Genomic DNA, 27074 nt, shown 5'->3' with positions numbered 1-27074 from the left:
TTTTACACACACGGAATTTTGAGACATATTTTCCGCCGGTCTCGGCTAAAATCTACTCGTGTCACTCGGTTATTTTCGGAAACCACGTGATGTTCTGCTGATGACGACATTTCCGCATGATTTCAAAGTAAGAGCATGATGATTTGTTTAATGCTCTGTTTTTGTATTATAATGAACAGCGGAACGTTAGATGTATTCTTCATCACCATAACCCTGACCTAAATACGGTGCTTTTCTACAGATTACTTTATTACTGCACTGGTAAGGTAAAATTAGGCCGATTAATAAGATGTGAAGTGCTTTGTAACTTCGACCCGCTTGACTGAATACACAACAAACAATGAAGAAAGAGTTTTATCTGGGCTGCTTCGCTGCCAGCTGCTCCCCCGGGACCCGAAAGTGGCGTAGGCTATAGCCTGCACTTCAACATCAACGAAAGTGCTCGATATATGCTATATTGAACCAATGACACAAACTAACTGTATCACTATAACATGATGATGATGGTGATGGTGATGAAGAATGCATCTAACGTTCCGCTGTTCATTATAATACAAAAACAGAGCATTAAACAAACCATCATGCTCTTACTTTGAAATCATGCGGAAATGTCGCCATCAGCAGGCCATCACGTGGTTTCCGAAAAGAACCGAGTGACACGAGTAGATTTTAGCCGAGACCGGCGGAAAATATGTCTCAAAATTCTGTGTGTGTAAAAAGACGATCCGCGAACAGAGATTTGAGATCCGTGAACAGAGATTTGAGATCCGCAAGCGCATTTTTGGTCCACAAATACAAAATTGATTCACAAATGCCTGATCGAAAGGTGTAAATGTTAAAGAGATATTCACAGATCTTTTTTTTATTTGTGAACATATTTAGCGTATTTGCAGATCCGTTTTACACTTGCAAATGTTTTGTGAGTTTGCAAATCTTTTAAATGCATTTGTGGATGTTGTTTTACATTTACAAATCACATATTTACACACAAATTATTTTTATGTTCACACAAATAATTATGAGACATATCTATGCCCATACAAAAGCTTCCTATGTGATTCTCCAACGGACTATTAAAGAGTCTTTGACTACCCTTAGACCCCGGCCACACGAGGACGAAAACGGCTAAACGCATAGGATTAACGCAAACGCAATCGCAAACAAGCTTCCGTCCACACGCAATAGTTATCCGGATAGTGTCTGCCCACACGAGACCGCTCCGTTTAGCTCCAACCGCTGGAGAAGCTGCAGTACATATGCAGGAGCCTGTACGTGGCGCTGTAACTTCCTCCACAAAAGCAGCGAAGAAGCATGGTTGTCATGATTGACCTTCTGTTTATTCTCCACGGTGGGGGCCGAGGGAACCGGGCAGAGTTTTTCGCCAGTCAACGTGTATTAAAGTTTAAACCTTCCGACAAAATTATAAAAGTGCCGGTCAAAGGTCTTCTTTGTTATTTATTGAGCTTTAAAACAAATGAATAACGACTCTATATAATATAATAATAAAAATACACGGAGCCTCTCTTTTTCCACCCTCTCTTTGGACAGCGTCAGTGTCTGTTTCATGCAGCAGCTGATCCAGTAATGAGTGACCCGGTCGACAGTAAAAATAAACATATTTATAACTAGTTTAGGTAGTTTGAGAGGTGTCTCCGTCCTGTCAGATTAGACTTCACTCGCGTTTATGTCCATATCGAGAGAAAGATAAATAATCTGAATTCAGTGTGCAGTTTACTTTGACGCGGGGGTGAGCAGCAGAGGTGGGGAGAGGCGGGGCTATTGCGCAATCATTATCAGAAAATGATCGCTGAAGCTGCAGTACATATCCACAAAAGCAGCGAGTAAGATCCCCTCCGGATGTGTAAGTCTGCTGTAGATGTTGCACAAAGAACTGTAGCATGGTCAGTAGCGGAGCACGATAGCAACTCTGCGATCCGCCATTGTTGTTGTTGTTGGTGGCGAAACACATCAGCAATGGCGCGGGGTACGCGGAGGTGAGCAGCAGAGGTGGGGAGAGGCGGGGCTATTGCTATTGCGCAATCACTATCAGAACATGTTCGTATAGGGCGCACACACGGAGCCGTTTGACCCCCCAGAGCGTTGCGTATGCCGTTCTATCCACCTTGGGACCCGTTGTCGTTTCCTCAGTCGTTTAGTGCCGTATTCGGTCGTCCTCGTATGGCCGAATGGTCTATATGACACTAAACAGTAACGCAAACGGCCGTTTTCGTCCTCGTGTGGCCATTAGTCACTAGCGATAACAGTGAACATCAACCTATGTTCAGCAGGCAAATGTGCAATTTATGCATCACTATTACTAAGGCATGCGACGTACACGCAACTTTTGACATGGGTCAGAGAATTCTGTGCACATTAGCACACATCAGTATGTCATTGGCAAGCAGAGAAGATGGTTCACATCCTAAACTGAGAAAAAGCAGGTCAGCTGCAATGCTTGGCTCGATATCACCCGGAGCTAAATGTGATAATCCTTTGCTTTACTCACCTGAACATTACTACATTCAACAACATTTTCTGACATCATGTTGTTCAAATGCCTCTTTTTTTAACTGCGTGATGCCGAGATCCATAAAATATGATATAATTGCCCTAATAAAACACAGCCTAGGTTTTAGCAGGGGACTGCCAAATCTCATTACTTGGAGGTTGGAAAAATAGACGAGTGGCTCATATCAAAACAGCCTCAACAATTATCAAAGCAATTTTACAAGGGAAGGGAGGCTGCTTAGTCTTAGCGTGTGGTTGGATATGGGGGAAGCCGTAAAGGTTTAGAGCGGAGTCTAGGGAAAAGCAGACGCTGTAATCGCATGAAGGAGGAGACGGTTCCCATGAGACGAGGAGGAAAAGCGTCACTTCTTCTCTCCTCTGAGTCAGTGAGTGTCCCAGAGTTTGCTGGGTTCCCACACCCTGTGGCCCCGTGGCTACCCACGCGCTGATCCCAGGTATGTGTGGTATGCCACCTGCACAGTGAGGGAGCTGGGCTGGAGGCTGGTACACCCTTGCTGATAAACTTCATTTAAAAACACTCAATATGAAGTGTGAGAGTTCTCGGAGAGAACTAGCCGCTCAAAGAAGAGTCAAAGGCCCAATTCCAAACCAGACCCTACCCACTCCCCCTCTGTCTGTAGTCACACTCGCAGATTAATGAGGCTCCCTCCTTTCAGGTGGAGGGTGTAAAAATAGCAGAAAGCTTTTGGACGAATTCCACTCTCTCTGGCAGAAAAAGGAAATGCAAAAAACGGTTTCAAATCAGCATCTCTTGGATTAAAAATAACTTTTATGGAATTTATTTGTGTTAACATATTTTTGTTTTCAAATCTGATGTTTATAAGCTGCTTAGTTTTTGCAACAGTCCCTGTAAACTTACAAAACTTTTACCGTTTTCTAGACTTAACATGAGTAAACGATCCTAAGTTAAAAACAATACGAGGTAACCATGAAGTTGTTAACATCTGTATGCCGTTATTAAATGTCTCTTGTTTGGCAGTTTATCAGTTAACGTTTGCACTGAACTATTTGTAAACAGCTTGTTTCATGACGGACACACACAGCTTTGAGGCGGTCAGGTAGTGCAGCAGGTTAGTGTGTAGGGGGCGGTTTGGAATTGGGCCTAAATCTTTTTATGTAACCAGCTCCCACCCATATTGTCCAATCAGCCTCGGCTTCAGAACCACACTTTACAGCAGTTCCTCAGGAATCAGGCGGCCACAGCGAATGAGCTCAGGGGGGGGCACTCGTCCCCTGAGCCTGGCATCCTATAATACTCATGGCGTGAGAACGGGGGCCCGCGCCGAGGCGGGCATTGTCGGTGGATTTCTACTGTATAATTACACTCAATTAGTTTGAGCTGCTCAGTAATAATATCAAACCCCACCATTTGTCTGCCTGACGATGCGGGAGCCAATCAGATTAGGCGAAGCATTTTCTGCCCATCCAGCTCCAAGAGCCTGCTGCTCCCCTGCTAAGTTGTATGTCTTTATTCTGCATTGTAACAACCAGCTGTAATGGGCTGTGTCCAACTTTGCCAAGTGGACTCCATGCTGGCTTACCATTTAATTCATTTGCACTTAAATTTAGCATAAACCAAACTAATTTGTCTGTTGTGGAGCTTGTTTCTTGGACAATTTTATTGCCAGTGGGCCAGTGAAACAAGTTGCAGCCCGATATAACAGCATGGCAGCAAATCAGCACGTAAAACACTTTATACGAGGAGGAGGCTTGACAAAAGCCAGGGGGATTTAGCTAAACCCAAATACTTTGGAGATAAACAGGAAAGCACTACCACATGCTGTTTATTCAATACGACTCACAACTATGCAGCCAGCGTTTAATCAGTAATGTGGACCCCTTGATTATTAACCCTCCCCTGCAGAGTGTTTTCAATTTAGCCTTTTGTTATCAATAATCTCTGAGCATGATTGCACTGCTGCATATATACATGATGGCAGGGTGTGGAAGAGAAACAAGGAGAAACAAGGATGACTCTCACAGCATCCTTGAGTATTTCTTCACAGTTTGAGGAAATGCATTAGACACCACATCTCGTGTGACTCCTTTGTTAGATAAATGAGGAATTTGCTACAGGCAGACCCAGACAAAGCAAAAAGACAGAGATGAAGAGGGCAGCAATTTTGCCGATGATGGAGCATCCAGTTTGGTCTGAGTGAGTGACAGGACACTCATCATATCCACTCCAACCAGCAATCACCTAGCCCCAATGTTGTTCAAATGCCTTAAGGTGATTACACACCTCTTCAGACGTGCCGTTTAGCCGGGTTCGAAATGTCTTTCATCTCAGTTTGGATCGAGGACGTTCGTACATTGCCAAACTTTCCAAAAACACGACCTGACAGTAAGGCCAGGTGTGTTTAGGTGTGAAAATGGGCTTGGTTTAAAGCGCTGTGTACATTATTTTCTTCACATTCCTACTAGTTAAAGCACAAACTCTGGTTGCTGTTAATGTTTCTGTAAAATAACCAGGGTCGGAGGGAAACTTTAAAAATGTCATTTGTTACAATTACTAGTTAGATCAGTAACCTAATCTGAGTATCACAATATATGTAATCTGAATACTTTCCTCTGGATTACCTAATATTCAAATCAAATAAATGTATTATTAGATGTTTTTACTTGCATTATGTAAGACAACAGAACCATGTGACCTCAGAAAAGATGATATTCAGGATAAAATAAGAATTCCTCTTACATTTCGGCTAGACCAACAGAATGGTAGACTTAACGAAAAGTGTTTTAGTTCAATATATGAATTAAAAGCTACTGTATTTTTGTTTTATTAAATCAGGTGTCCATCCACTGCATTAAAAAAGATATTTAAAAAAAAAAAGAAGAATAAATGTAAATGAAAACCAAAAAGAAAATGCAGGCAGTATGCGTCTACCTATAATAAACTGATCTTTATTGATACATTGTAATCTTGAAAGTAATCCCAGTTTTTTTGTTGTTTTTAAAAAATGTAACAGCAACCTAATTAGTTACTTTTCTTTTGTATCCTGATTACGTAATCCCGTTACATGTAATCCGTTACTCGAATAAGAGAACGCTTCTGACTCCTTTACCTCACAGCTTATACTCCTTTCTCAATCATGAGGATTTGAGTTTGTCGGTGGATAAACCATGGTTGTAAATGTCCTCCAATGACTGTTTGAACTAAACCCCAATGATGGCCTCTTCTCTATAGGATGGACCTCTGACAGAGCTTCTGCCATGACCTAGTTAAAGCTGGCTGGCAGCAGCTAGCAACAGCTCACAGACCGTTGGCGGCCATCGGGCTCACCGTGCACCCTGCATGACGAAGACTCTCATCCGCAGGCGGGCATCAAATGATAAAAATAAATAGGCTCAGAATCAGCCCAGCAACACAGATGTTATGTAATGTAAATGGTGCCCCAGTTACTGCATCTGCTGCTACAATGGGCCAATGCTGAGCTAAGATGTGTCACCTGATGCTAACCCATGCTGCTACAGGAGCCCATAAAACACATCAATACAACGCCGATAATGCTGACTAAGGGTCCACTTCACTTAAGTGCAAAGGCCACACTCGCAGCAAATACAAGACATTTACACAACGACATAAATTCAATTATTTTGAATGAAGCCTGGAGCTTTTTGAGCAGCTTTGTACCAAAAACTACCCTCTAACCTTGCCTGCATACATTGAGGAAACATATGCCGGCTCAATGCATTATGCATGTGTGAGGTGGCGGTCCTGACTGACATACAAACCCTGTGTTCACCAAATTACCCAAAGACAATTGATAGAAGCTTCGTATGGAGCTAGGCTATGTAATCCATCCAAAGAAGAGCAGACATAAATATTTCACCTGGTCCTTAACTGACATATGGTATTTTGTCTCGACTTTTGAGTGCTAGTGTGAAGTGAGAATCTGTCAGGGGCGTCCCTGGTGGAACATCCTTCTTGTTCATCATGGAAAAAGAAGGCCAACCATTATATGGAGTAATATACCGCAACACTGACACAAATTGAGAGCAGCACTCTGACCTGTGTCAAAATGCTCGATCACAGAGGGTCATCAGTGGAGGTCTTACACCATGTTATGTAAAATGCATTGTTAGCGGACGCCTGTTTTAAAAGTCAATTCAGAAAATGAGACAAAAACTGGTTCACAGGTGACGCAGGGGGAAAAGCAGAACATGCCTGTCGTCTGACGGAATGTCAGAGACGGCCTCTTGTGTTTTCTCAGATGCCTGAAAAAATAAATGTATCGAAGGCTCATATCCTCCCAGGAAAAGGAGTGTTTACAGGACTTAGTAGGTTTATCTGTGCCAGGGCCAGCAGAGCCACAAGGGCCAGAGACATCATGTCCGCCCCCCCCTGCCCCCATCAGCAGTGGATGGATAAAGAGCCAGGTTTGAGTTTAGAGACAAACTCAGTGGCCTCATACTAATGGCGCCAACACGACATTAGTGAATTGTTGCTGTACAAAGGCTCATTGACAAACAAATTATAGCACGGACAAAAACCAGCAAACACACAATTTGAATGTCTTTAAAGATTCACAATAAACAAATCACAGCCACAATGGTTTCAATAATAATAATCTCATTGATTCAGCATGATTTAAAGCTTCTTTTGATGAAATAAAACTCAACTATCCAATATGGAAGGGATATTCTTGCCTTTACGAACACAGAAAAAGAGCATAAATGAACCAGAGGACTTCAACTTTGTATTGGCAACACCAATCAAAAGCAGCCTTCACTTGTCATGGTTGCCCATGTCATGGAATCCAATCTGCACACTGCCACCAGATCCATGCTGGACCTTTACCAAAATGCTGTGGGCTTCCTCATGTCCCACTATTAAAACAACCCAGCACCCTTATGCTCCTGCTGCCCCGAGTGAGAATAAGTCATTGGGGGAGGAAAGAGTGGTTCGGAAAGAGGCAAAGGATAATGTACAAAAGACGGGAAACAGATAATACGAGTTATAAAAGCAGAAACATGAGAATGAATGTTCAAGAGAAGAGGAAGGAAAAAAGGGAATAATGCATGCATGGACAGTCGAGTGGACTGAGCATGTTGAATCATAAACCCATATCACAAATATGACCTACTTTAATTCCCCTCACAGTAAATCAGGTTGCTGTGTGTTCAATTAAAGCTATTAAAAAGGCACAGTAAAGCTCATATCAACCAATAACTATTAATGATAGTGATAGCGCTCGGAAAAGCCTTTATGAATCAGTTGTTGGATAAGAAACGGTACAAAACAATAATAATCGTCCTCCGTGTCACATTAAGTTACTCATTTACAAACCACTGCGGATGAATTATAAATAAGTGTCTTGTCTCACCAAGAGGATTCAAGTGTATCGCTGCTTCTAGATTCACTCTCATGTCTTTGTTTGAGTAAGAAATTATTGGCAGTTTCGGGGTTTGTGTCCAACTCAAAGGAAGCATCACCATCATAAGCAGATACAGTGTTAATGTTCTGTGGATTGTGCGGGGATGGGTATTCAAGCTTTAGTTTCGTGGTATATAAAAAGATAGAGGAACACCAGGGTTTTTCCCTTAATCACTGTGGCTCTCTGCATGTCAGCAGTGGGTTAGGATAGGTCATAAAGTCAGGTCAAGTCAATAAAGTATGTTGACATCTTTCAGCTTCATTAAAGCCTCACTGTCAGTGACCTATGCAACAAACTGCCCCATAAACAACATGGAAATGCAGCTCATAATTGCATGGTCTTGTACGAGGAGTATTTTGTTTCCTTTAAAAAGCAAACCAGCCTTCTAATTAGCCACGATGAGAGATTACATTCTTCAACAGTTGCCATTTAATCTGCAACAAATGTGTCTTGAGCATTTCCTATACCAACATGCTATTTTAAGACTGATTTATTATTTCCTGCACAGTGACTGTATGCACTGAGGGCATAAATCCAGCTTCTTTACTGCCATGTAGACACAACACAGCAGCCACTATAGGACTGCACTTGACATTCCAAAGAGGCTACTTGGAAGCAGATTCACCTTCAGTTAACCCGGGGCCAAAACAAGTTTCCACTCCTGTGATTCGCCCCGGCATAAAGATAAGGCTGTCAATCACCGGCAGCCACGGTGGGTTTCACAAACACTCATGGGAGGCTGTTTATTCTCTGGGTTGCTTGACGTACGTGTGTGTGTATGTGTATGTGTATGTGTATGTGTGTGTGTGTGTGTGTGTGTGTGTGTGTGTGTGTGTGTGTACTTTCATTTTAATCCTAATGGTTGAAGCTCATGTTGTCTGTGGTATTTTTTATAAATGTCCATTTACTGGTCTCATTGATAGGATACAAATGTAGTTCATCTTCACTCTGATTAAGTGATTATATTATCTTTCTCCTCTAAACACTCAACCTAAGTAGATGTTTCCTGGGACAGATTTACTTGAACACAGGAAGTGAAGCCCTTTTCATTCCCAGAAGATGAGAACAAATCTAAACACGGAGTAAATACTTAGGCAGTGTAAGTTACAATATACAAAGATATATTGCATTCCAAACCAACCACAGCAATGAAAGCATAGTCACACAGACATTATTAATAGACCAAAAAATACCACAATGTTATTCTGATAGAAAAACGTAAAGACTCCCAAACATTTCCTTCTGTGGATTAATAGCTCAGCAATAGGTTTTTCGAGGCAGAACGAGGACATTCCCAGATGTCTGCTTCCTGACTAAGTGACCAATCTAACCGTCCGCGTGTCGGGGATTGACTTACCGGTAGGTTGCTATCAACAGACAATCTCTTTAACTGCTCCCTCCTCTCCAGGTGTCTGTTCATGGCTCCTCTGCCTTGCAGCGATCCACACACCTGCGAAGCCCTGAAGGGAGGGGAAAATGGGAGGAGAGAGGGAGAGAGGGAGAAAGTCAACAAGGAACACCTCATGTCCGGTAGGTCACGTTTCCGCTGTTAGCAGAGGGCTTTCACCTTTTAAAAAGGAGATCAGAGTCCAAGCCAAGTAGCAGTGGCAGCAGTTTCAGACAAAGTGACAGTCTTCTCCTGCCATCAATTTAAAGATCTCCTATCATGCTATTTTTAGGCATATATTATGAGTCTAAGATATATTAAAAAAACATGTCTATGATGTGTTTTGCTCAAAATACCAAACAGATCATGCATTTTAGACATCCCTCATATCCCTCTATTTCAGCCCTGTTAGAGAAGGGCTGATTCTGGGTCTGTAGCTTTAAAAAAAGAAAATACAGCTAAATGCTGCCGTGATTAAACGCCATATCATGTTCAAAACCACATTAAGGATTATTTCTGAAACAGTATGGAGCTCAAATGCTTTTTCTCTTGCGGGTTTACCACAAGGTGAGTTCCTTTTAATATTCTGCTTTTTTACACATACTCTCTCCAGTACAGGTTAGCTCGGAGTGTTAGCGATGCTTGCTAATGAAAACAAAGACCATATTACGTCCAAAACACGTTGCGCATTGTTTCTGATAGCAACGTTTCTGATAGGGCTGTGGGTGTAAAGCCAGACCACATTTCTGATATTACGTCATATCGGCAGCAAATCTGGATCAGCTCCGTTGTACCCCCGTTTTTAGAGATTTGGGTACGGAGGGAAAGAGAGAGGGTTTTGTTTTCTGACACTTTGTGAGTTCCCTTACACACCGGGGACAAATATTTATGTATAAAAGACATTAAAAAGTGAATTTTTCATGATAGGACACCTTTAAAGCCTTTCCCTCCCATTTCTTTCCATTACAATGCTCTCTCTTGAAATTGAATCCACAGAGATAAATCCCGCTGCTTGCTCTCGGCGTCACCCAGGCATCCCACCCTCCAACCCGTCCCCAGACCCCAAGCCCTTTTGTTTTCCTAGGCCTCTCCAAACAGTGCTGGGAACCAGTCCGACCTGGTCTGACTGAGGCCACAGCGGAAGATAAACTCTTCACTTCACGCATACTACTCCTTTACAAAAGAGTTTTAGAGACACTGTGGTGTTGCACGGAGTAAGCACACCATTTCCTCATTGGGGAGCACAGGGTCAAAGGTCGGTTGATGGACACTTCAGGGTCAGAGACCTGACAAATTTGGAGGTATGCATGGAGTCAATTCTGTCCTCAGATACAAATTCCCCTTAAATACCCAGGTCACCATTTAAACCTGGTTTCATTTATACATGGCCATTTAACCTTTCTTCAGGAGATATCTAGCTGGGGAAATAAGGATTTTCTCATCTCTTGCTCTAATTATAGAAACTAGTATCGCTTTAAGAAATCAAATGCCTGCTTAACCATGTGCATTTAAAAAGGTGTCAAACACAGAAACCACTCGTTAAAGATGAAAGTTGAACCTCTGCATGAGTTATTTTCATAACCAAGTCATTGTCATAATAAAACATTGTGGGTCTAAATAAATATGCTATTTCAAGCCACACCAAAGCTACCAAAAACATCTCATGACACCCTCAGAATAAGATCCACTGGTGCGATATCTCACGCCTGCTAAGTGTCACTATTGGCTAGACTCAGAATGAGGCTAAATTGTATTCATCCCTTTTTCTTTTTTTTGTAGGTCAGATGTTTTAACTTGCCTCACAAACCTACTTATGCAACCAAACAGCGTCCCAAAGTGCCTTTTGCATCTGCTGCAGGCAGTATCTGTTACACCCTGTCTGAAGCTTCAGCAGCGTGACTGCACTTGTCAAACATCCCCACACATCAACATGACACGTTCCATCCACTGCCAATTTGGTAAGTCTAAACGTATCGACGTGAATCCACAAAACATCAGACTGCATGCAGGATCAGCCACTATCACGTATCCATTCAGAAGAGGTGTTATGTTTCCCAGCATGACACAGTCTCCATCTGGCCCATTTCTGAACACCCTGGGGTTATGTCGTGTATAAGAAAGTTGCCTAATCAGAGAACAGGATGTGAAATGTCTTTAATGACACCGAAACATCAGACTCCTGCCTGTCGCTAAGCCTGGCAATGCAATGGCTAATTGTGCAAGTGTATTACATCTGATGAAATACTCTGGTCTATGTTTAGAATGCATTTCAGTTTGGTCCCTTTCCGCTGGAGATTAGTAGAGGAAGTAAAGCCCATGGCTTCCCTTGGATGCAGAGATAGGGGGGTTATAGGAAATTGAGAGTAAATGATTAAAATGGATTATAGCAATGTCCTTGATTGGCCAGACCCGACGTAGAAAACACAGACACCATTTTCCTTGGGGTATAGAAAATGTGTGGATTGAGGTAGTGGAAGTGATAAAGATTAAGCAAACACATTAAAAGCTAAATATCAGGGGTATTCAGATAAAAGCAGGCAATAAAAGCAAACTTCTGCCTTTGATAGCCAAATGATGCTTTGTCTGTGTGCTGTCAGCTGCCCTTAAATTGCTAGTAAAGATAGCAATTTGTTTTAAAGAATCATCAGTAAATGTAAATAGCTCAGACAAATGACTAAAACTATCATGGCTGTTGTAGGACCATGGTGATTGGTCACAGTGTTGCAGTACTTTCTCTAAGTTTAAAAGTGAGGTTCATTTGGATATGTCCTACAGTATATATCTAATAAGTTTAACATAACTGGTAATCAACCTCTCATCCAATAGGATTTTACTTGGCAGAACCAGTGTTCATATAAAGCATGGGAGTCTGATTTGCTGTCATGGGCTGATGTCTGTAAAAAGCAGCGCCGTGGTCAATTTTCCTCACCCGATAAATGTGTTGACTGTCACGTTTCTTGGTTGCTTGGTTTAAAACGGAAATGAAACACTTAGTGACCGTTGGACATGACAAATGCCATTTTAAATATGCAATGACATACTGGTTTACCAAGTACTGGTTTGGTGAGGACACTATTCCTGTGCTTTTTTCATGTATTTACATAAAGCTGCATATCATATGAACAGGACACATTTAAATGCCTATTTTTATGACAATCCAAGGGCCTCTCTCCACAACTGAAACCCCTTCAGGACTGTCCTCCCTTGCTCTAAAATCCTTGTGATTTACACCAAAAGCAATTACTGTTATGTTAAACCAGTGCGCTGTTGACCTACGTGGAGTGACACGCGTCAACGCCTATAGTCCACACGGCCCCCACACGGCCCCCAGCCGGCCGTCCAGCCAGTCGGCCGACCAGCCAGTCGGGGGGGGGGGAAGGATATAATCAAAGAGGCCAGGAGGACGCTGACATCTGGGAGTCTTTGTGCTGTAGGCCTAATTAGATGCCAGCGTAAAAAGGGAGGAGGCACGGTGGAACAGTGTGTTACTGTGTGTGTGTGTGTGTGTGTGTGTGTGTGTGTGTGTGTGTGTGTGTGTGTGTGTGTGTGGTGGGGGGGGGGCTCCCTTTTTTAACATCTGCTCCATGAAACAAGCGAGGACCGAGCTGAGGTCACACAGTCCTAGACAGCTACCAAACTATAACAGGGATAATGTGAGGGGGATACCAGCTTAATGATAACACTTAAAGCCATTCAGAGATGGCTGTACAGAAAACCTGGAAAAACGGTGATAATAAGCCTAGATTGTCCATGAATATGGATTGTCATGACTCAGAATTGATACTGTTCCTTTGAACGGCTTAGAAGAATTAGGCAGCTGTGCATTTATTGCAATCAGCAGCCTTTTACTGGCACTGTCATCTTAACTTGTAGCCACACTAATCCTTTCCCTACAGTAAAAGGTCTGCTGAAGAAACACTGTTGCTCCACCCGTTTGGCTTTTGCCTTTGCAGTGTTACAGAGACCACACTCTGCCACTAGTGACAATACTGCCCTTTGTACCTAATACAGTCAGGCATTCACCCACGCATATTCTCATTTCACACTGTGCAAAGAGTCGCCACAAGTAAGACATCTTTGTCATGTTAAGTTCAAACACAGATATCAAGTGGGTGAAGTTTGTGCCTTGAACTTTGTCCCCTGTTCTCATGAAACAGAACCTTTCATTGAAGAATAATTGCAGCGGAATTTGCAATAAAAGAAAGTGGGTTTTTTTCATTGTGATGCAATTTAGTCAACGGTTATACAATAAATGGAGGATCAAATAAATGTAAACAAATATTGAAATGGCCAAGTGGGCAGGAAGAATGAAGGAGGGAGAGCCAAACTCTTAAGAGAAGGGGATTCAATTCATGCATTTTGCATGAGTTTTCAATTGACACACACATCTATTATAAACTTGGGCTAAGAAAGAAAAACGTCTTGCCCAAACAGTGACTCCGACCTCCATGATCAATACCACACTGCCCCAAGAAAAGAGCAATGCCAGGAAGTGGCAGGGCCTGAAAATGGATGGGATTGGACATTGATTGGTGCACTCCCTTTGCCCCGGGAACCAATTCATTTTGTCTCCATGCCCTGTGTCTGCCTTGAATAAATGGGGGGACTGAAACGGGGTCAGCGCAGAGACTCCCCCATGGTACAGAGCCCAGTTCTCTCTTTATTTTACTTCTGAATGATTCATCCAGATTGCCATGTCCGGGGAGAAGAATGAATGACCGGGAAGATTATACCTTTAATTCGCCCTGCTACACTTGGGGGGGAAGTGGGAGGGGACGTTGGGGTGGCTATTACTTTCCGTTCATTGAGGAGAAAATTGAAGCATGCAAGTGTCTGATGTGGGGTTTAACGTGCGGAGAGGGAGGTCCATCTGTATTCTAGAAGCACAGATGGTTTATGCTGATCGGATGTTTTGAGTCCCTCTGCTGGCCGGCCTGTCTGATCCTGACTCTGCATGTGTCCCGTACAGTTGGCACGACCAAATGTAGCCTGGCCCGCACTAACATGGAATTATTGTGTCTGAGAGCCTCCAACGGTCTTTTTTGCTGAATAAACAACCAATGTCCTTTCCCACAATGAGAACGAGTACAGTTGTTGAGGGTGTATAACACATGTGTGTGCACTGTGCAAACAAACCGGCATATGGATCTTACTTATCTTATCTGTTAGTCCTTTTTAACAAAGATCAAAATTGGTTTATAAAAAAGCCTATGAAACCAGCCCCCATTTTAGGATCTTCAAATTGCTGTTACTGATAGTCGCGTGAAACCACAACGCTTCTCCAGACAGGGAAAACCTGATTGAAGGAGTAAAGTTTGATCCTGCATATTAAATGAGGAACAAATAGAGCTTCTTATCATGTTCTTAAAACTGAGAGAAATGCGGATCGTGTGGCATTTATAAATCATGTGGCTTGTTTGCGATAAGCAGCCAGAAATGTGAAACCTAGTTTTTCTGTTTTAATCTTTTATTCACCCTCATCACCAGATGCTCTAGTTCTGTCTTTTTAAGTGTTCTCAAAAGAGATTTTTGTAAGGGACACATTTGACACATTTACATGGGGCTTTCTCATCCAGTCTCTTTGAAGAGTTTCATCAATATTAGACTCAGCCTACTTGTTTAACAAAGCTTGTCAAACATGACTGATGCGCCGTTTTATCAGCGCGCCTTGACTGAAAAACTGGTTACGTTATACTATGCAAACACCTAAATGACTTCCGATGACAAACAAGATAAAAAGGGAAACTATCTGCGAACACGACCCCTTTAATGATAAAGTTTCTGCATGCTAGGACTTGTCTGAGCAGCTTTAAATCATGTTTAGTCAGCACTACTTAGCAGGCAGTTTAATGTGGGGGTTTAAAAATGGCGGGAGGGGTTGGAGGTCTAGTGGAAAAAAAGAAAAAACAATGAATACAAAGTCGTCATCCTCTTCATGAGGGGAGTCCCTGCAATTCCCTGTGCTTATCCCACCAGATGCGTAGGATGTTGTAATGTACATCCTGGGAAAAAACTCAACTGAGCTTCCTGTCGAGGGACCCTCAACTGCTTTGGCCAGCATGCTTTGACTCTCTGCTGAACTCTCTCGTGATAACGCTACAGGTAGAAAAATACAGAAAAATACACTCCAAAGGCCCAGAGGTGATGCAGTATGCCAAGAGAGGGCAGAATAATTTTCCGACTGTTATCAAAATACACAAGCCTATCCCCCCCTTCTACTTTGGTATGCGGCAGCTCACTAAATAAGTGAACACACACATTTCAACAGCAGGCTGCTGACAGCTTGAGAAACAACAGTGTGTTCATCTTTCTGCATGTTTTCCTGTGTGCCGTTTCTCACAGCAAAGATCTGCAAACGGCAGCTGTCACAGTTTAGTGTTCAGAGCATTTGAAAACAAGCAGAGAGGATAATTTTAACAGTCATTCACAATTAACATTCAACAGTTTGGAGGTGGCTGGGATTTTTTTGCAGCAGTCATTTTGACATGTAGTACACTTAATGAACATTGTTAACGTTAGCAATATCACCTGTTGTGTACTGCTATGACAAGTCACAATGTCTGTTGTGAAAAAGTCTAGTTTGTGCTCATTTTTGACCGTCTTATGTTGGAAGTTACAGGAAAGCTTATTTAAATGGTTTCAACTACTTTTGAATGTTGATGTTGTTGCTGAGCTTTTCTGCAGCTAGCTAGCCAGCTAATAAGCTAACATAAATAAAACTAGCTTATAAGCTAGCTAGTTCATTTCGGTGCAAGCTAACACTTATTTGTTTTAATACAAATCATTTTGTTTCAAGCAGCCTAAATCTACAGCTCACATTTATTTATCTAAATCGTTAACAGTGCCATGCAAATGACAAAACATTTCATTTGTAGTTTTTATTTTGTCCAGGGACAATTAAAGTGTATACCACCAGGGTTAGCTAGAGGCTAATTGACATATCTTGTTTACCTTGGGCTGGTTGACAAAACATACCAAATAAACTCTTTAAACAGCACTTTAAACAATTAAGGCAATCATTGGTGGTGACACTTGTTTTAGCCAAAAATATGACGCTGGTTATAAACACTGAAAACATTGCCTATCTTACATTAAGGGCTTCAGTTTGCTAGCTAACATATAAGAAGCCATAGGCCTACTTATGTTACTCAGCAGGTAACTGCCATTATGACTGTCAAACACTGCAGGTCACCCTTGAAAAAGAGATCTTTTGATCTCAAGGGGCTTTCACCTGGTTAAATAAAGGCTACAAACAAACAATCAAACTTTTAAACTGTTTTAAGCACATGCTCTTCTTCTTGCCACATCCAGTCATGTTCTGCACTGACTTTTGCACACTTCTCCCTAACAATAAAGGAAGGTGAATCATTTCAGCCTCCTATAATGTCACGAGGCAAACAAGCATGATTCGAAACTTACTCTGAGCCGGTTGGATCCTCTCCACTCAACAGCTCTGTAGTTCCCAGACTCTCAGAGGTGTTTTGGTCAGGAACACAACCTGATGATGTGGAATTTCCTTTGAGGGCAGCTGAAAACATGCTGTCGTAAATCCTCCTGGAAGTGTTGCAGGGGGGGAAGCCACTCACAAAACACACACTCTTTAAACACTATCTGTGCTGCTGGAAGTCTGCAGCAACACCCAGCAGACTTGTAAATACAGAGGGGGGAGTAAGGGAGGCGGGGAGGGGCGGGAGGATAAGGAGCGTGGTGAGGAGAAGTTCCACATTACGTCACCAGCAGCTGTTGACAGGCATGTGTTTATTAACTAACTGCCAGGGCTCGAGGAGTCACACCACATGCCTCGAGCTCTAACACACAGCTCCACACACACTGACAAGACAATAGGCTAAAAGTCAACTTCACATCAGCCAGCACCAAACATTCTCAACCATCCGACTCTGCTCTTTCGCAGGTGTGTTTCTCATTGGCATAAGCCACGCCCCCTAACCCATATAATGGCATGTGTTGTGTGTAAATATGTCACATACATATAAGAATTAGAGAGATGCTTTTAGTAGTGCAACTGAGGCAGTGTTAAATCCAATCAAACAAGTTAAAATGATATTTTAGAGGAACATTAAAAAGCGTTAATGAGCCGTTTTTAAGCCGTTCAGAAGCTTAACTCAGGCAATATTATGCACAAAGAGTTGTTATAGACTTAATTGGGATCAGTAGTATTTCCTAAATAATCCTATTTTCATAATTTCTTGAAAATATTTCATTATCTAAATTTGCTTATATGATATTCCCTCAATTGTAAAACGTTGTTATTGTGCTTGGTTGGAGTGGTCTCGAACACACGCAAAAAAATGCATTTCACAAATAAGAAAACATTTGTGAATCCTAGAAATCAATGGGTCCAAAATAAAACTAGAACAAATTGTGGATACAAACAATAATAAGAGGATTTCCCTTCACATATCACTTCCTGACTTTGATATGAGACACATGCAACTATGTGCAAGTAACCACAATGTGCAGACACGTGGATGCATGCTTATTTCGGTAGTCAACATGCTCAAAATCTCTCAAGATTGAATTTCTCAGTTAGCTCTGACGCTGTAACCTGTTATCTGTTCACTCTGGCCATGAGACTTGCTGACTAGACTATTGGAGCTGGTTTTTTTACTCGGATAGCAGTAATGGTATTACTGCGGAGCGAGAGATGCATTCCTCAAGTGTCTCGGCTTGGCAGGGTCCCCAGCCTGTACTTCTCCATCTCTCTTTCCCTTCTCATTTAAATGGAGGCACATGACTCCCAGTTTAACTGCCAAGAAGACTTATTTATGCTTTTCATTGGTTTCTCTACAGGGCGCTTGCTTAGCGTGCTACATTCCTAGCTGCCACCCACCCTCGTAGCCCACAAGATTTCTAATCTCCAAGATTAAAAAAAAATGTATTCTACTATTTCAACAATTAGACAGTTTATACATCCGTAGAAGTGGGAGGGCAGAAAGCATAGTTTATACAGAGGTAGCCCTCCCGTTAGTCATCCTGTTGCAGGATAAAGACAAAAAAATACGCACACAGATAAACAAAATGATATATATATATATATATATATATATATATATATATATATATATATATAAAAAACAAATAAAAATAAAAATTCCTACAAGTCCAGATAACAAGACAGTTTCATTTCTCATCCTATTTTTATATAAACTATGATAATTAAGATAATCATGATAATAGTTATTATAATTTTTTTTGTTATTATCATTATCATATATCTATATAATCTTTTTTATCTATTTTGTATTACTACTTAAATACAAACTTTGAGTGTTATACTGTGAACAAATGCTCCGCTTCAGCCCATCTCTGGTGCATTTCTTGCGGTCTAAAATACAATAATTTCTCCCATAATTCCATTCTATTGTCGCATTCCTCCCCTCTAAACTCACTGCATTGCAACATTGTTAGCTCTCGGAGACTGAGTGGGCTGACGACATTGCAAGACTTTGAGCTGTGAAGAGCTGAAAGACAAAATAATTGGCAGCTCTTTCAAAGCATAACGAAGAGCCAGACCAAGCAAAGAACATAATCCCAAATCATCACAGACATTCAATTAAACCTAAATGTCAGGAGCTAATCAGTTACTGGCATCAATTGTTATGAAGGAGGAAGATAATAATATTAGGAAAATTACATTTCAGTTTTCAGCATTTGATCATGCAAATCTTTGATTTCTTAATTGGACGCTTGTGATCTATTCTTTGAGTCAAAGAGACAAATCCCCAACCAAAGGAGAAAGATGTATCATGCTGAAATGTTAAACCTTCCAGTGGTGTTTTCTCCTGGAGGCCAAGGGAAGCCATGCTCTGATGGCCGGTAGGGTGTGCTGCGTTGGGACTTCCCCCACTCTGCGTGTCTCTTCCTTCCCGGGCCGGCCGATATGAAGCGTGACCAAGAAGCACCGTACAGGGGTCCCACGGGTCCCGCAGCGGGGTGAAGGTTCCCAGCTGGAACCTCCCCACCTCCGCCGCGGTGCACCCGGCAAACATGGTTGTTTCTCGAACCTTTCACTGTTGTCGAGCGGGTGTAACTAAAATACAAGATGTTGTGGTGACCACCTATTTAACCACTGGGACATAATTCAAACTTGGAACTACAGTTGCGGTTATTGTTCCCACACGGACATGTTATGGGTTACCTATAAATAGTGTGTACCCTCTTGGCTCTCTCTTGTCGACCCGGGCTGCGACCCGATAACATGTCCTTTGCAGCTTGTGAATACATCACTATTCTTGCACCTTCCTTGCACCGCCTCTGACTCCATATCTCTCGGCACTACACTGGTGACCCTGATACGTCTTGAGAAGTTTCCGGGACGGAGCCGAACACGGCAAAAGGAACTCGAGTTCCTTTCTCGAAATGCCGGGGTTTGATTGGAGACGTCCGTGGCTGCCACCGGCACGCGGACTGAGGCTCGGTGCGCGCTCCGCAGAAGGCTGGAGACGTTGCTCGCCGTTCCCGCATCGGCTTTCTATCCAACGGGGGGACGATGCACGACCTGCTGGGTCGACCAGCAACCCCATTGCTACCTCATGGGTTTGTTCTTCGGGGCGTGCGGCTGCACGTCCCGGCTGCTAACCACGTGGGGCTAACGACGGCTGGCAGCTACCCATGGCTGGCAGCTAGCGGCTAACCACGTGGGGCTAACGACGGCTAACGGCTATCAGCCCTTTTGAGTTTGTTTTTTTCTGGTGCCGGAGAGGAGGTTCGACCAGCCGGTTGACCTCATGTGGACACTCTCAAATTTTTCACCACCTCCACGGCGGTTCCAGACGCCACTCACGTTTTCATCGACGCCTGGGTGGTGCACTCCTGGACCCCGTCTCGCCTCAACGGTTTTGGACGTCGCCCATGCTGCCATCGGCCCGTGGGTGAAGCGCTCCGGAGCCTGTCTGGCCTCTCCTGCCTTCCGGGGATATCCAGACGCCACTCACGTTCATCGGCGCCTGGGTGGCGCACTCCTGGACCCCCTCTCGCCTCTACAGTTCCGGACGTCGCCCATGCTCCATCGGCCCATGGGTGGCGCGCTCCGGGACCCTGTCTGGCCTCTCCTGCTTCCCGGGGAGGCCTCAGCGCCTGCTGAGGACTTCATGCCCGCCGCCGCGGCACGTCTGCCTGCGGCCGGGTTGCTCTCCTGCTTCCCGGGGATACCTCGACACCTGCCGAGGACTTTGTGCCCGCCGCCGTTGCACGTCTGCCTGCGGCCAGGTTGCGCTCCTTCCTCCCGGGGGGACTGCTCCTCTCTTCCGGGGATACCTCGACGCCTGCCGAGGACTTTGTGCCCGCCGCCGTTGTGCGTCTGCCTGCGGCCGGGTTGCGCTCTTTCCTGCTGGGTTCTCCGCGACACCTACTGCGGCCCCCTTACGACGGCCCGCCCCCGGTGTGGGTGCCTTCGCCCTCGTTAGGGCCCCTGCCCTCTCCTGCGGCCCCCTTTCGTGGCCCGTTCCATGGCCAGGTCCTCACCTGCGGCCCCACCCTCCTCGGCCCTTGTGGTGCTTCCTCCTCGGACGTGGGGATATATTTTTTTTTGCCATGTTTGAATTCTGGGGGGGCTTGTGTGGTGACCACCTATTTAACCATTGGGACATAATTCAAACTTGGAACTACAGTTGCGGTTATTGTTCCCACACGGACATGTTATGGGTTACCTATAAATAGTGTGTACCCTCTTGGCTCTCTCTTGTCGACCCGGGCTGCGACCCGATAACATGTCCTTTGCAGCTTGTGAATAAATCACTATTCTTGCACCTTCCTTGCACCGCCTCTGACTCCATATCTCTCTGCACTACAATGTCGTATTTATATAATAAATACTGTATATATCTATATAGACAGTGCTTGAATTGGAATGAAAAAGGTGCCAGTACTCTAAAATCAGCAACTTTTTCAAGTCAATTTTATATATACAGCCCACAAACAAGAATTTGGCTACTATAATGCTGGTGGGTTTGTCTCTTTACTACTGTATATTTTAGAAAGGTTCACTGTACTTAACATTTTTTATGATAGGCAGCGGATATGGCTAAAGCTCAGTAAGGTCAATATTAACTGAAAATATAGCAATCAAAGTCTAGATCTTCTGCTGAAGACACATGAAGCAGAGACCTTTCAGGTGAGAGCCCCTCTGGTGGTGTTCAACATTAATGACAAGGAAACAAAGCTCTGGTCAGAAGCATTTTTTATAAAAAGCTTTAACAAAATTAAGTATTTCTGTACATTTTGAATGCAATCTAACTTTCCAACTCAGAAAACGAAAAACGAAAAAGTGCCAAAAGTCTTCTCACATGGCTGAGCTGCTTTGCAATATACTTCACCACTGAAGAATACAAATATGTATAAAGTAAACTATGATGCAATCTAACTTTCCAACTCAGAAAAATGATAAAGAGCATGAACAAAGAACATGTAAAAACAAATGCAAAATTTGCACAATCTAAAATGAGAAACTGTAACTGCAAGTAACAAAGTCTGAGCCATGGTAAAGAGTTACATTGAACACCAAGCTGATCAGATAACTCCCTGGTTGGTCTGAAGTCCTTCTATCTCCAGGATCTGTACAAATCGGCACATTATGCCAAAAGTCTTCTCACTGGGTGAGCTGCTTTGCAATATACTTCACATTGTTAGAAAAGGCTCCAGAAGGCCTTGGGGACATCAGTATCAGGGGCTGGAGCTGGACAGGCTCTTTCATCAGCACTTCTTCTTCCCTTTGCCAGCCAGGACCTCACATACTGTTCCGGATTGAACTGTCCTAGTGATGGTCCATTACATTTAATGAAAACCAGGCTGGACAGTCGGCTGACAGAGAGAGCATTCCTTTTTGCAGTAAGGATATCGTTCATGCAGCTGAATGCCCGCTCACACTCACTAGTGGAGACAGCGATGGTTCGGACTGCTTTCAGTAGAGGCTCCATGGCAGCAGGTGTACGGGATGCCCTGGTTTCCTTGTATTCGCGAAAGCCCTGAACAGTCTCTCTCCTGTCCACTTTCAGCACTTCGCACAAACGTAGCACCTCTACGTCCACATACTGTACGTCTAACTCCTCTTCAGGCCAACTTCCAGGATGGATAACTTTCATGTCCTGGATTAGCTGATTGTCCCGGGCCTCCCGGCCATGTAATGGGATTTCTCTTGTGCTGACATGAGAGGAGGTTGTGGAAGTCATTCTGTGTCTCAGATTCTCTACCATACTGCGGAAAAACTGACCTGCATGAATCTGTACAAGCCTGCCATTCTCACGCAGGGCAACACCCTTGAAGGACTTCTCAGCTAGAGCTGTATGAACTGTAGTCATGTGTGGGCCAGGCATGGTGACCATGGATTCAAAAACTCGTATTTCTCGAGTTAAGAGCCTATCTGCTGTAGGCAGTGTCATCTCTCTTTTTTGGAGTTGCCGAGAGAGGTCGCTGAGCTCTGTGAGCGCATCGTACATCAGTCCCAGATTGCTGACAAACGTTGCAGATGTGAGCACATCATCCAGGCCCTTGTACTTTGCTCTGTCTCTGGAATCCCTGCTCGTGTCGTTTGCAGCATTTGTGAAGTGATCATGAAGCACTCGGTAGTTTTCCCAGACTGCTCTGACGCTCCTTTCACTTGAAGCCACCCAGCGGATGGACAAAACACGCCCTATCACCAGGAGACGCTGTCCGACTGCTTGCGCACACTGCGCTAACTGCCTCTGATTTTTGGGGGAGGCATGGAACAAGGAATAGAGTTTGTCAAAAAAGATCTGGAAATGATTGAGCCCTGAGACCTCCTTGACCACATCCCCAACTGCCAGCTCTAGACGATGATTGGAGCAGTGCCACACAAACAGGCTTGGGAATTTACTACACAACTGGGTAGCAACGCCTGTTCTCTTCCCTAGCATGACTGAAGCCCCATCACATGCAAAAGAAACGAAACACTGACCTAAAAAGTCCTCGTTAAAATCTCTTCCAAGACACTCCATTAACGCCTTTGTGATGTCATCAGCCGTTGTTCCATCCAACTCGATCAGCTCCCAAAAAAACGTTTCGGGCTCAGCATCAGCTAATGCTGAGCGTAGACACACAACAAGCACTGTTTTACCACTAATAGTGGTAGATTCATCGACCAAAACACAGAGTTTTCTTTGGTTTTCTGTAATGTCTTTTGCCATTTTTTTCTTCAGCTCATGAGCTATGTGGTCGATGATTTCGCCACAGGTTTTATTGGAGTGCAAAACCCTGCCCACGTTCAGCCCATTCAGTTTCTGTACATTCAAATCAATTGGCATGTCTGTGAATGGCCGGCTATGTTTGCCAATTGTATATGCCGTTCGAAAAAACTCTGATAGTGGTGTCTAATTCAGATGTATGCATAGACTGCACTTGATGTTGAATAGTTTCACGTGAAGCAGATGTAAGGATGTCAGCAGCTTTTACATGGGCTTGTGATTCTTTATGTTCTTTGATTTTTTTTCTCAGGCTAGCTTGTTGTTTGCCCTTGTCAACACCGAAATGAGACACTGCACACTCACCCCATTCAGTTGACAGTTTCAGTCCTTGTCCAGTGTGTATTCCCAAAGATTTGACATCTCTGCATATCCGACATCCTAGCTTCTTATCTTTAAGAAGGAGCCATGCATTGGTCTTGCAAAAATATTGCACCTGGTCCGTTGTCCAGCAGTCAGGTGCATCGCTTTGCCCGGTGTTGGTGGTGGCAGTTGAGCCAGCAGCAGCTAACGTTATAGGCTCTGGAGGAGGCGGTGGAGCTAGTGCTAATGCTAATGCACTAGAACTTGGAGCAGGAGGATCAACCAAAGAAAGCTCCCCATCAGACACAATTTCCAACACAGGCACAGCATTCTCTGTATTTGAAGTTTCTTCCGGCGACAACCGCTGTCTTTTTGCACTTTTATTAATCCATGCTAACATTTTAAGAAATGCTAATTTGTGACGTGACTTGCTTTCCTTCTCTCGGGGGCGTGCCTGCTCTGTTCTATCACTCTACATAGCCACCCACTGGGTGGGAGTTGCACTGCATAAACACAACACACGTGCATCTAGGTATGTAAATTGTAAAGCATTAAAACATGGTTTTACTAACAGTTTTCAGTATGTTGTTACTTCGGCATTATTATTATTATTATTTTGAAACGTGTATTACTATTAAATCACGGTCAAATAGGTTAATTTTGACATAGTCGTTTCCACCACAGTATTTACATGGAGAAGATAAGCCCCGCCCCCTCTCCAGCACGTTCTGTTTGAATGACAGGAGTAAACAGCTGACAGCCGCTGTGAAACTCCAGCGGTTAGAGCGATGAGAATGTCCGTTCGGCACCTCATGACGCATCTACTGAGTACCGGGCGGCTGTATATATATATATGGATGTATAATAAGAACGGCGGGAGAGTGTTGAGTACTGGCACGGTGCATGAGTACCGGAGTACCGCCAGCATGCCGGTACTGAGCAAGAAGTGCCGGTACTCCATGGGTCAGAACCAGAAGTGCCGGTACTGCGTACCGGTGAGTACCGGCCCAATTCCAGCACTGTATAGTGCTGGAAGATAATAATATATAATATAGATAATAAGTGTCAGTACGATTTTATTTTGTATTTGTGTACATTTCCTGTTCGGAAAGTGGCGCTGCGGCTGTACTGATAGTAACAACAATACAAGGTGTCCGTATATATATATAGATATATACATATGTATATAATAAGTGTCACGATCCGTCAAGATCCGATTTTATTTTGTATTTGCGTGCATTTCCTGTTTGGAAAGTGGCACTGTACTGATAGTGGTGATTTTATTTTGGAATTCTTAGCATGCACTTCCTGTCCTGAGAGTGGAGGCCCTTGCCTCACAATCCAATCAAATCGCATCAATTTAGTGTTGCGTCCTAAGATTCCGGAAGTAAGCTGTGCTCGGTTTCCCCCATGTTTCCCTCGACAAAAAAGCAATGGGATTTCTCCATAGGATTTTGGAAAATAGCTCGAAATAAGGTCAGTGGAAAACGAACCTGTTAGATAAATGCACATTTTGTTCAGTCGGATAATATCCACATGTCTACCCTACTTTTATAATTTTCGAATCATAAATCTAATCGATAGAAGATAGATAGAGTCACTGCACCACTCTCACCGCCGTTAGAAAGTAGCAAGCAACTGAAGCAAGTGCAATTATGGAGGGTGGAGATTTGGAGTATTTAATCAAAAATAATTGTACTAAACTTCCGCTACAGCAGCAACAACAAATACAATCTGATGACAGGCCAATGCCCAAACTGGAGCTGTGTACAGCGAGGAAAAAAGGAGCGAATCGGACGTAAAAAGTTAAAGGTCTCCTGATTTAGTTAGTCTGCCCACTTTCACAACCTAGGATGGCTTAGAGTAGACGACAGAGTACAGCTACTTGCAATGGGCCTGGTCTACAAGATCCACTACACCTCTATGGTACCCATGTACATGTCAAAATTCTTCCCAAAGGTCAAGGAATACCATGATCATAACACCAGAGGGAGCTCCACAAATCATGTGAAACCCAGATTTGGCACAAAAAAGGGGGAATACACGTTTCGCAATTATGCCACATCAAGGTGGAACGCTCTTCCAACAACTGTAAAGGAAAGTAAAACTATACTTACCTTCAAAACCTCTCTTAAAGAGCACCTTCGGGGGAGAGCATTGCAAAACTGGCCCCGGTAATGGTACAAATCTCAACCTGTCGTTCAATGGACAGCTTCCCCCCCTCCCATCTATGTATATACTCGCATTTTAGACTCTGTTACTAACTGTATATCTGTAGACTTGGTATGTCTTAAATGTCCGGTTAGGATGTATTAGAACGAAATCTAAAATGAAAATTGTAAACAAGCAATCTGTATGTAAAAAAACCACCTGTATGTAAATTGTAAATAAGCCATCTGTATGTCAAATATGTCTTATATGTCTTAAATGACATGATGAATTGGAAATGGGGGACCCTGATGTAAACAAGACGAAAGTCTTTCTCTGGTCTGCATCCCCTTAACAATTGTATGTTTTGAGCTGTACTGTACTGTACCCAATATACAAGCTGTTAATAAACTTTTCAATCAATCAATCAGTCTGTTTAATCAAAAATAAGGAACAGGGAGAGGCTTGCAAAGCTCTGGGAGTTGAGACTCAGGTGCAGGATGAGGGTCTCATTGCAGGTCTTCAGGCTCCATTGAATCCCCGTGGGGTTCTTGTGCTGAAAGAGGGAGACAGGAGAAAGGGTTAGATACATCTAGTAACCTATAGGATGGGAAATTGCTGACCTATTTTAAACGTACCTTGCGTTTTCACTCTCACTTAAGTCCCTCTCCCTTTGCCATCAATCCAAAATCAGCTGAGCTGCAACATAATACAGACAGGTAATAATCAACAGAATCACAAAGACATAATATGGCTCTGCTAAAAACACTCACTAATCAGTTACGTTTTAGTTTACTGTTTAGAAGTCTCAAATATGCACTCTAAATCCAAATAAATAGCGATGTATCACAAAAATAGCTCTCTTCCTTATTATTGTGTAACGTTAACTATATTATACTAGCTTGAACTCCAAGATGGATATCCTCACAGGTCACCACCTCCACCCACTACAATCACACGCCCCAATGTTATATTTAACTAATATGTAACTCCCTCCACCCCGGATAAAAGCATGTTAAGAAGCCCCTTTTCTCTAATTCCACAACGTTGGAGGAAATAACATTAGGAGAACGGATTAATAGGCTGTTCGTGGTTAACGTGTGTTGCTAA

General features: G+C 43.3%; 1 protein-coding gene across 2 annotated transcripts in view; it reads right to left on the bottom strand.

Annotated features, from left to right (window-relative positions):
* Positions 1–16923, bottom strand: part of LOC117539278 (nck-associated protein 5-like) — a 150572-nt gene extending 133649 nt beyond the window's left edge. Inside the window, exons 1-2 of one of the 2 annotated variants that reach the window (XM_034205316.1) lie at positions 16717–16923; positions 9268–9370 (exon numbers count right to left, since the gene is read on the bottom strand). In XM_034205316.1, coding sequence (XP_034061207.1) covers positions 9268–9370; positions 16717–16835 — 222 coding nt within the window. In that variant the 5' untranslated portion in view covers positions 16836–16923. The remainder of the gene's footprint in view (positions 1–9267; positions 9371–16716) is intronic. The other variant, XM_034205317.1, reaches the window with a different exon arrangement.
* Between the last annotated feature and the right edge of the window lie 10151 nt (positions 16924–27074).

The sequence above is a fragment of the Gymnodraco acuticeps genome, unplaced genomic scaffold (genome assembly GCF_902827175.1).
Source record: "Gymnodraco acuticeps unplaced genomic scaffold, fGymAcu1.1, whole genome shotgun sequence".
Lineage (NCBI taxonomy): Eukaryota > Metazoa > Chordata > Actinopteri > Perciformes > Bathydraconidae > Gymnodraco > Gymnodraco acuticeps.
Note: the sequence above shows the minus strand (reverse complement) of the source record. Positions and strands in the feature narration are given on the sequence as shown.